At 48.1% G+C, this 11,030-nt stretch overlaps 1 protein-coding gene across 1 annotated transcript in view; it reads left to right on the top strand.

The window, feature by feature from the left end:
• Window positions 1-7,927: 7,927 nt before the first annotated feature.
• Window positions 7,928-11,030, top strand: part of T265_13485 (hypothetical protein) — a gene marked incomplete at both ends in the record, with an annotated part of 42,960 nt that continues 39,857 nt past the window's right edge. Inside the window, 3 exons of the mRNA XM_009169100.1 lie at window positions 7,928-8,283; window positions 9,526-9,571; window positions 9,613-10,407. Of these exons, the coding sequence (XP_009167364.1) occupies window positions 7,928-8,283; window positions 9,526-9,571; window positions 9,613-10,407 (1,197 nt within the window). The remainder of the gene's footprint in view (window positions 8,284-9,525; window positions 9,572-9,612; window positions 10,408-11,030) is intronic.

Here is an 11,030-nt window from a genome sequence, read left to right as displayed (position 1 = left end):
TTAGACAAAACTTTTTTTCATTTCGGGTAGTAGCTGCGTGGAATGACCTTCCTCCGACGGTTGTACACGCTCCTTCTCGAACCCAATTTAAAGCACTATTAGACATTTATTTATGCGAATCCTCGCGCTGGCGAGCATACTGCCCCGCGCTGAGAACATAAAGGGCAGTGCTACACCCTTTTTTCACTTGTGCCTTTCAGGTGAACGACAGCCACTGACCGACAAGAACAAAACCGACCCGGGAACTTGGGCAATGTATCAATCCGTGAATCCGTGAAAAAACCCAATTCAAATGGCCGCGCTTTCTGGCTCGCGCACAGACGACCAATCAGAATGCGGGTTGTGCATGGTACGCATGTCGCCCAAAACTGGAACTAAAACACCCATGCAAGGCGTCAAATGAAAAGTATATGCGGTGACAACATTCAGGAAATTTTGATGCCTTCTGGATGCGCCGTGGGCAACCGGCATTCGGCAGATACTGGACCATGACTGACCGATCGTGCGCGAGATAGGCTTCTTGGTCATAGTGGTGCCTAACTGCGAGTGTGAAGTGGCCTAAATGTAGCTTACCATCTAACATCCTGCTTACTAACTCCCAGTCGCTGTTTACAAAGGTGGAGGCGAAACGTTCAGTCGGTGCTTGCCTAAACTATTCACCTCCATCTGAACAAAAGAGGCCATCTCAACCGAATGCGGTGAATCGACGGGGGTGCCCACTTCTCAAAACGTTTACTGGCAGTAAGTATAGAAACCATACTGGACTTAGTCTCACCCCAGACTGCGTCTTTATTCTACGTCATAGAACCAAGGTGCGTAAAGACTACCCGAGAACAGCAAGTAAGATGACGACCAAGAAGGGATCGTACGGGAGACAACTTCACACTGCGTTAAGTGCTCGAGAAACGGTGTGCGTATAGGTGCCTTACACCCTTGTAAACCTTGACTTTAAGAGTTCGGTTTTTGTTTTGTTGACCGCTTCATTCTTTTCGACATGCCTAACCGGGTATGCCGCACCAGTTCGTGCATAGAATGCGCTATTTGTATGTGTACGGGGAGCTTTTAACGAACAGTCGTGTCCAACAGGGCTACTCATTATCTCCATTATTGTCTATTTTCGTTATTAGTGAGGTAATGAGTCCCACTGTTCAGAGCTCTATCATCAAATCCTCATCAAAGACAGCAACATCAGTGTTGGCACGGATGCCTCACCACCGTACGTTCAGAGTCCCGAAGCAGAACCTTCTCGGTTTGGAATATCCTTGAAGAGGAGCTGGAAGCGGAAGCAATATTAGAAAATTCGCCTTGGGGCATCCAGTTCCTCAGTATGTGCGTTCATCTCCAAAGTGGAAAGTCATGCTGCACGATGTACATTCCTTGAATATGCCTTTGAGAACCCAGGGAGTGGCGCTGTGGGTTGCGGAGTGGTGAACTTATCTGTGGTGTTGCATTAAGTTCAGTTCGTTCCGGTTTTTCAGCTGAAAACCGTTTACAGAAGGTACATAGGTTCCATCTGTTCCGATCACCGAAAAGTGAACGAGCGTTGAAAATGCAGCCAAACGCTGGAGGCAGTGCCTCATTCGGCTAGTTCGTTAACTGGGCAGCTACGCACGGAAGGTGATGAATTGATGGACGAACATCACTAAATGTGCGATTGAACAATGCCTCGCAGTGTTATTAACCATTGGCGATTTGAGTACCTGTTTTCAATCCAGGGATGCGTCAGTTGTCGACGTGGCTGAGTTTTCTGTTCAGTGGTTTCATAATTCGTTGGTAGATCGTAGACTGTCCATCCCTCTGTCATACAGGGTTGGACGAAAATAGTTCTACGAGGTAGACGATCCTCTGGTATGTAAAGTGCAGCATAGTTCATCCATCGTGGGAATGTTCTCTTTTCTAGACCTCAGCATTGCTAACCGGCTGTTCTCACCGGATACTACTAGTACTTTAGACGTACTGGTGGAAGGAAGAAGGCCTTCGCTGCGGAGTTATTCATTAGAAAATGTCAACTGACCAGTTACAGACTATTGGAGAGGGAAGCAAAACTCTCATTTGCATTTTATTTAAAAAAACTGAACATCCTGAACTTTCCTGGATATTCGTTGACTATTACTCAAATCCAAGCAAGTGCTACAAAGCGACTCCACAAATTCCGCAACACATTTCCCTTCTCAAGAGACGCCAAGCGAATTTACAAGAAGAAAACATACTATTCGCATGTCTCCTCATCAGTAGTATCGCCGTTACACCGGTGGTCAGGCGCTGACAGCTTCGGTGCGTCCGTACGTCCATTAAGTAGCGTGAGCTGGAAACAGTTCAGTGGTCAAGGCGCGACTTTTCTGACCGGAAGGTTCGTGATTCAAATCCAACCTTAGCATCTTAACTGCCACTGTGTGGGCTTGGGTCGCCGACAACACCTGCGACTTTTCTGACCGGAAGGTTCGTGATTCAAATCCAACCTTAGCATCTTAACTGCCACTGTGTGGGCTTGGGTCGCCTGACAACACCTTAGCCCTCGAGCCTCCTTCGGGTAGCATAGCAGCTTAGCACTGAGAGGTTATTACAGCTGCAAGAATGACGATGATGGATCGGACTACCGCAATGTACACTATGGCGTTGGCACAAACGGACGTCGCGCCGGCGCACCAGATGCCGGAGATTGGCAAAAGCTGCCCTGACCTTCCGGATTCGAGAAGTAATCTCGCCTTCGGCCAGTCCCGTGGGGCGTACACAGCTGCCCAGGCAAATGATTCCAGCTGCCATCTGATAGCATGATGTTCGGGTTTGATCCCACTCAATGTTGTAGCAGTACATGTGAAGCACATACTAAACCCTGCGGCAGAACCATCTAAGTTACCTAAAGTCGTCTGCACCTCTACAGGAGGACAGTATCATCCGCATATTCACCCCGGGTGCATTTCGACCCCAGAATTTCCAGAAACAGGTGGAGTAATTCCAACCAGTACATCTATAACAAAGCTGAAGTGGAAAGGCGGAAGACCACAGTCCTGTTTTACCACGCGACGTGGTGCACTCAGGCGAAATCTTGTTTTATACCCGTACTCGTCCACAATACTCCACCTTTGGTGCCTTCTTTGGGGTTATGAATATTGCCCAATTGCCCAACTCAGCGAACAAACCAACGACCAAATAAATAAAAAAAATCATGTAACCAGCTGTAACACTCTTTTGGTATCTCGCCGCTTTGCCAGCCGAGGGAGGCACGAGGGTCGGGATACTGCCAAGTTGACCAAGTCTAGATAGGGGAAGTCGAGAGTCAGAGATCGGATTCGAGCTCCAACCACTGAGTATCTTGCTACCTGCAGTGTGGTTGTCAGACTGTTCACCAGGACATCGCCACTTTCTTTGAAGAGTGCAGGGTTTAGACTATCAGCGCAAGGAGCCTTGCTGCGCTGCATGATTGACGTTTCACGCTGGATTTCGGTTTTTGACAGGGAGCTGGTGTCGATATTCCGTTCAGGCCCGCCGGGTTCGTCAGGCTGTTACGTTGAAGGAGACCAGGTGCACTGTTCTTCAAAGTGTTTGTTATCGCTCAAGATGACGATTTCGAGTGAATTGGCGTTATCCGTTGAAATTTGTAGCCAAGAGTATGTCCGAACCTCCTATCCAGTAGTCTGTCACGATCGTTGTAAATAACTCACTATTCCCTATAAAGGTGATTCTAAACAGCCGGCCACCACCTGTTTCCACCCTTACAGCTCGCGCTCCCAGTTGCAACTCTGCGCTCGTGGTTTACAACAAAAAGTTTGCTCAACTTAACTCTCAAATGAAGTATGCCAGTCCTCGCCCAGACTAAAGCTGTGTATTCCTTCTCCTACCGTTGTTCAGCGAAATATGTTGGATGAGTGACACGGCAATTTGCCAAGAGAATATTTAAGATCTCTTGCTGAGGCACCACTAAACTCAATGTTGCCGCCAAAATCACAATCACGTCCTGCATAAGTGACACCAATCACATAATCAATCTGGACGAGTCGTTCCACGTCATCTACCGAGTACTCAATAAACTGTTAGTATCGAATCAACGGCATTGCTAGACTACAGCCGAAGTAGTCGCAATACGCTTGCGAAACCGAGTATTGTGCCATCAAAAACGATTCGCGCGATCGCCGAGTCTTCCTTGGTCATGTGATACTATTCGACCGACCAAGTCGCTCAACGGCTCCCTAGGCTCTCATAGCATCTAATTAGATGGGAATTAGGGTGCGCCGACAACCAGTCGTTCCTATTTTCACTTGTTCTAATTTGTCATCTACTTTTAGCTGCTTATTTCGTTATTTACTCCTACTTTAACCATTAGACACATACTGACCTGACGACGAGATCCCAAAAACGATATTCGTCACTGTGTTTCTGTATGCTGATACGATGGATAAATACCGTCTGCAGCATCGATCTGCATTGAGGTTAGTTGAACCAGATAAGCGTACGGCGCAAAGGTGATTGCTCAGTGTGATCCGTTTCAGTGGGATCGCTCATTGGTTAGAGTGCGAATTTACTCATCGAAAGGTCCGTGGTTCGAACCGGACCTCTGCCTCTTGGCTCCCCCTGTCTAGGCTCGGGTAACCTGGCAGTATCCCAGCCCTTGTGCGTCCCTTTCGTGACATGGTAGTTAGTTCTACAGCTGAACGATTTTTCCATTCCAGCAAACCGCTTTCGGCTTTGCGGCTGGGTGCAAATTCCACACCATAGATACCATGAGCTAGTAAATCAGGACCAGTAGCAGAAGAGTGATACGGGGGACATCCGAGCTTGTTCTAGGTCGGTATACGACCGAAGTGGGGTTCTGCGTGTGTTTCAGCGACACAAAATATACCTACAGAGGAAGCAAGCAAGGTTTCAGAAAGAGTTGCCCATTGTCTGATTTTACTGGGAGTGCGAATATTAAAGGCTGCATCGCGAACTAGATCTTTGGGGCTTAGTAACTAGCTATTTTGGTTTAATTTTTCTGGGCGAAAGTTTGGAAACGGATTAGTGGTTAAAGGCCGCCATTGAGAAACTGGACCTTACCGTTATGTGACGTTTTTTGTGTACCTCCGCAACCCATTGGGCTATGCTGGGGGGTGTCCGTGCGACACTTGCAGTCTCTTACACCAGGTTAGTTAATGGCTAGAGGTCTGACCAACAGTCTTGTGGTATTCCAGGTTGGGAGTTGGTACAAGTTTGGTGACTTGTTTTGTAGAAATTGAAGTGCGCTTGCATTTCCCGCCAGACAACGCTGCCTTGCGGTTAGGATTTTGAGCCAAAGGCTTTGGTCAAAGACCCTACTCGTTCTCCTGTCTTTGTGTGGGCGCCCTGGCAACATCCCAGCCCAAGTACAGCCATGAAGTGCGAACACAGATAAAATCATGCCATATCGGCCATCGCATTGTGCCATCAGTTGTGTCGCCTTATTTGCTGCACACGACAGAGAGGATAAGCGAAAACACGGTACTAGTGACGCATCCCTCCTTTCTCCTTCACGTACTTTTTCTTTCCCTTCTCACCCCATTAATAACTTTCTTTGTAGGCCCAGTAGTGAGCACTGATTACTCTGTTCGTCCTGAATCGGTTTTGCAAGGAACATCTGCGCATCATCCGGCACCGACCTCCTCAGATATCTCGAAATCAACCTCCAAGCCTTTACAACCGGTCTATATTGTTGCCATCAATATCCACACTCTGAAGCAAGGAGGACAACAAGCTCCTTCCCTCATACTGGACTCGCTTGGCGCTGTTGTTTGCTGTATATCAGAAACAAGAATTCAAGGTGCAAGCATAGTTATCGAGCTAACCGCCCCATCACTCTCCACTCGCTTCCGGCTGCGCATCTCCGGCAATACAGAGGCTGCTGTGGCTGGGTGTGCAGGGGTTGAACAAATCATCCAGTTGTAGCATCCTTTCGGTGCCAAGCTGCCATGCCAACGCAGGGGGGCACTAGGGCTAGGATACCGCTTGGTTGGTATCGTCTTAAGATATCTCAGTGGCTAGAGAGCGAATTTACTGACCAACCCATGCATTTCGACTTCTGTCTAGGCTTGGGCAACTTGACAGTATCCGAGCCCTCGTGTTTCCTTCAGATGGAATGACGGTTAGGCGCCGAAAGGGTGCTAGGGCTGAGTAATCGTCCAAAGTCCCAGGGCGGAAGAATCCTTGCTTGACTGGATACCCGTTGATGGTCGCCTCTGTGCGGTTCGGCTGGCAACGTCCGTGAAAGCGTTTCACAAGCGAGGTCATCAATGTCTGTTTGTCGTGTTTAGTTGTGACCCAACCGACTGTAGCTCTGACACCATCGAAGAGAAGTCTTATGAAGCCATGACTATCCTGTAGCGCCGAGCTAAAAGCTCGATTTCGTTGTGATTGCCGGAGATATGAATGAACAAGTGGACATGCTTAACGCACCTGGGACTCAATTGGTTGGTCGACATGGATTGAACTTGGCACGTACGGACAATTTCAGCGATCGTTTCAACTGTGCGCTAACTTCAAGTTGTTTCTATGCAGCACGAACATCGGAGGTAACCGAAGTCATCTGGCCACTTCATGTCCTGCAGCGACTTGCCGGCCAAGAACTCAAATCGATCACACTGCCATCACTTATCGATTGCTTAGATCAATATCTGACTGCTGCTCGTTTTGGAACACACTTTTAAGTGCCAATCATGCACTCATCCGTTGTCGCCTCTCCCCTCGTTTTCTAGGGCGGTGTAAGGTGTAGGCAGATAGCTCAATTGAGAGAGTGACGGATCCGGGTGAGACGGATTAATCGGAATAGTCTTCTTGGATCTCTTCCAACGGCTCCACCATCAGGTGGGAATTTTTACTGGGACGAGATCGCTACCTCGGTACAGTGCAGTACGTTACTGCGGTCCACTGGAGCACTGGCCATCATACCAAAAAGTTGCACTACTTGGTTCTCGGAGAAATATCCCATCCGGTCCTAGACTTCGAGTGAAGGTGTGCGTGCAAACCGACTATGAAGTGTGGTGGACACAGAAAGCCAAGGAAATAGAAGAGGCCCAGAAAGCCGGTAATGTCCGAAAGTTATTTCAGTTGATCCGTGCGACCGGGCCCCGGAAACCACCTGCGAGTGAAACCATCAAGGATCGGAAGGGAGTGATCATCTCGAATAAAAAAGAACGCCACAACCGTTAAGCCAAATACTTGGAACAACAATTTTCCTGGTCACCAGCTGGCACCCATCTAGAACCCACAGGTGACGTAGAACATGGACGGTGAACGTGCAACCTTCCACAGCCCCGAAGGTTTATGACTACATATGTCCTCTCAAGCGCCACTGTGCTTCTGTTCCGGATGGCCTCCTACCCGCATTCAAAGATGGGGGCTAAGTCCTCAGTCAGCGCTTGCCTGATCTGTTTGCTTGCATTTGGGAAAAGGAGTCTGTCCCAGGCGATTGGAGAGAGTCGGTGATATGGCCTATTTTCAAAAAGCGGATCGTAGTGACTGTGGCAACCATGGGGATAAGCTTGACTCCGGTCGTAACGAAACTGTTGGCATCACTGGTGTTTCGTCGACCTACACTGGGTCGTGAAACACTGACTCTAGAACAGCAAGCTGAATTCCGGTCTGGTATTATTCATCTGTAACACCCTTTCGGTGCCTAGCTGCTATGCCACCCGATGCAAGCATGGGGGCTTGGATACTGTTAGGTTGCCGAAGCCTAGACAGGGGAAGTCGAGAGGCAGAGGTCGGGTTCGAACTACGGACCTTCCATCGGTCTGGTAAGGATCGCACTCCGTCAGGTGCTATAACAACGCCATATGTACAAACAACCCACGACTTCAATATTCTTGGATTTCCAAGGCGAATTCGACTCTTCTGAGCGATGTGTTCTTCTTGACAAGCATACCCACCAAGAAACGCCCAGGAAGTTCGTGAACATAATATAAACCCTTCGTATTCCCAGACTTCCGGCCGTGTGAGAGTATACAGCGTGCTCTCCAAAAGCTTCCGTACACCTAGTGGTGTCCGTCAGGGATGCTCACTCTCTCCACTCATATTCAAATTTGTTATCGATGAAATAATGCAACTAACGCTGGAATGTCTTCGGAACCCCGGTGTTCAAATAGCCTGTGACGAAAACCTTGTCGATCTGGAATATGCAGACGACATCGTTCTCATCTTCAGAGAAGAGGTGAAGGCGCATGTGTTTTTGGATGAACTCACGAAAGTCATTCCGTCCTTTGAAATGCACTTTGCACACACAAAGTGTAAAGTCATGTTCATGGACATGCAGCTACTGAACACGCCACTTACCATCCAGTAAGTGACACTGAAAGTTGTGGAGTGTTATCTTGGAAATCGTGTTAGTTCTGATTGTAGTGTGACAAATGAGGTCAGTACACGAATCCGCAAGGCTCGGGTCGCTTTTGCTAACTTGAGACATGTATAGCGTCAAAGTAGTGTATCCCTCAATCTCACGGGACTTGCATATCAAGCTACAGTGCGGGCTGTTTTGTTGTATGGCTGTGAAACCTGACCTGTTCGATCAGCGGAACTGCGACGTCTTCAGGTGTTCGACAATCGTTGTCTCAGAACCATGGCTCGCGTGGGTTGATGTCGGTGTATCCGTAACGAGGTAACTAGAAAGCGAGTTTTCGGTTGTGCAATAGTTACTTCCATTAAAGAATGTGTCCAGCACCAGAAGTTGCATTGTTTTGCGTATACCATAGTTTGCTGTTTTCCATACCCAACTCAGAGTGGCGTACGTAGTGAGGTAGCCAACCCTTGACCTGGCAGAGGGGTATGAAAGAAATCGCGAAACGTCTGGGTGCTGTCGGTGCTACTCTCCTTCCGGGATGGGGACCGCGTGATCCTCACTGCGCCTGGTTGGAGACTCTGCAAGCTATGGCTGCCAACCGATGTCAGTGGAGGTCTTGTCAGTTTCTGTCCAGATTGCCAGTCACGAAGAGACTGGACCTTACCATGGTGTGACGGTCTGCGCATCTCAGCGATCCATTGAGCAATACTTGGGAGTGTCCTCGTGATACTCACAGAGTCTCTCACCAGGTTGGTCAATGGCTAGAGGTCTGACGAACACAGTCTCCTGGCCCTCCAGGTTGGGGGTTGGAACAGTGGCGACTTGTTCCGTAGAAATGGTAGCGCATTCGCATTTCCCGCCAAACACCGCTGCCTTGCGGTTAGGCTTTTGAGCCAGAGGCTTTGGTTGAGAACCTTAATGGTCCTCCTGTCTTTGTATGGACGCCCTGGCAGCATCTCAGCCCCCTTACATCCGTGATGGTGATGAAATGTGCTCGGCACCTCGGAATGATTGCACTAAGCTAGCACTAAATCCCTTACCCATGCAGTTTTATTCTTTTTCTCACAATAAGGCTTTGCGGTAAATCTTGTTTCTACGGCAACGGTGCAAGAATGTTGGACACTGATGCTATGCTGATGTTATGCTTATTCCTTTCGTGTGGTGACCTACTGCTTTGTATCTATCCGGTCTTATGGAACGCGTGTACCCATTGATTTATCACCTAATGATCCTTCTGTTTACAGAACCCTGCGTTTCAATATCGTTTCGGATTCTGCAATAAAACAGATGGTAGTTCGTTTCTGTCCGATCATATTTTTATCTTTCTACAGGAATTCGTGCCAATAGCAGAAAGTGCGATTGTAGGCGCACCAGATTGGTTTCTTTCCGGGGCAATTACAACGAGCAACTCACATTTGCGCGGGGATGTTCGATCTGCTCTCGTGGCCTTCTCCTCCAAACCCTACGTTCATATATTTTTGGTCAAAGTCAGGTCCGCAGAACAGCATGACGTCAGCTCAGTAGTCTACGTAGGTCAGATTCAAGCACACCACGAACGTATTTCAGGCTTGTCCTTTTGCGAATCCGTGAATTTTTCATCTTCATCGGATATTCAGATGTTCTCTTGTGGACAGGACGGACTTGTTCGACATTGGAGCTATCACAGTCATGAGTGGTTGCTCACCAAAGAATTGAATATTCGTTCATTCAATGAATCGCTGCTTCCCACATGCCTGGATACAATTGTGATCGCTGACCAAATTCTCGCTTTAGTTGGGACAAACAAAGGAACATTGCTTGTTTGGGCTGTGTTTGCACTATCCACTGAACCCGTCTGCTTGACAAAGAAATTCGAAAATGATTCAGCGACAACTTGTGCTTGGGAACCGTGCAACTTGTCGGGTTGCATACGCCTGGCGATTGGATACAAAAAGGGGATCATAGGAGTTTACCTCTATCAACATTCCTCTGTGACCGCAGCGTCTTCCTTGACTCAACTATCTCGTTTCTATGCCCACGAACGGGACATATGTCACGTTGTGTGGAATCCATCTGCACACGGATACTCAGAAGTGGCAGCGTCGGAACCAGAGTTATTATCTACTGGACGGGACCAGATGGTTAAAGTAAGCTTAAATGAATTCCCGGCGTTTCGCTCTTACTGGCTGCCCTTAAAAAAATGCTATTTTGTTTCATGAATAGCCGGCCACGTCAAAAATGATTGTTCGTTTTTATACTCATCATCATCATCATTGTCAGCTGTAATAACCGCTTACTCGTCGTACAGTGGTTGTAGCTGCCGCAGTTTCGTTCACCGATGGTTTGGGGGGGAGGGGTAGGTAGCTGCGCATTGCAGGCGGGAGTTGATAAATTGGTGCATAAATCCAGCACTGTCAGTGGGCTGTCAAGTGGGGGGGAGGGGTTGGAAAAGGAGCTATGCATTGAAGGCAATAGCTTTGATGCACGAGCGCCACTGGGGGCGCTTTCGCCTCAACCTCTCAAGTACAACTTCCCGACTGCGAACAATAAATACTTCTAAAATACAAGCGCCATCTCAGGAGTGATCATCTAAGCGGAGAAGGAATAATAGTATTACCGAATTCGTAGGTTTCGATTCTAGATAGATTTGAATGGTTCATGTTAGCCTGGAGAAATGCCGCTCAGGGAACTGTTGGGTCTTGTCTTAAACGTTGTGTCTTTGAAAGAACAACTTCCAACATTAGAGCAAACGAAGATAAAAAAGGAAGCA

This window comes from Opisthorchis viverrini (genome assembly GCF_000715545.1).
Source record: "Opisthorchis viverrini unplaced genomic scaffold opera_v5_71, whole genome shotgun sequence".
NCBI lineage: Eukaryota > Metazoa > Platyhelminthes > Trematoda > Opisthorchiida > Opisthorchiidae > Opisthorchis > Opisthorchis viverrini.
The sequence above is the reverse complement of the archived record's forward strand: the minus strand, read 5'-3'. Positions and strand labels throughout refer to the sequence as shown.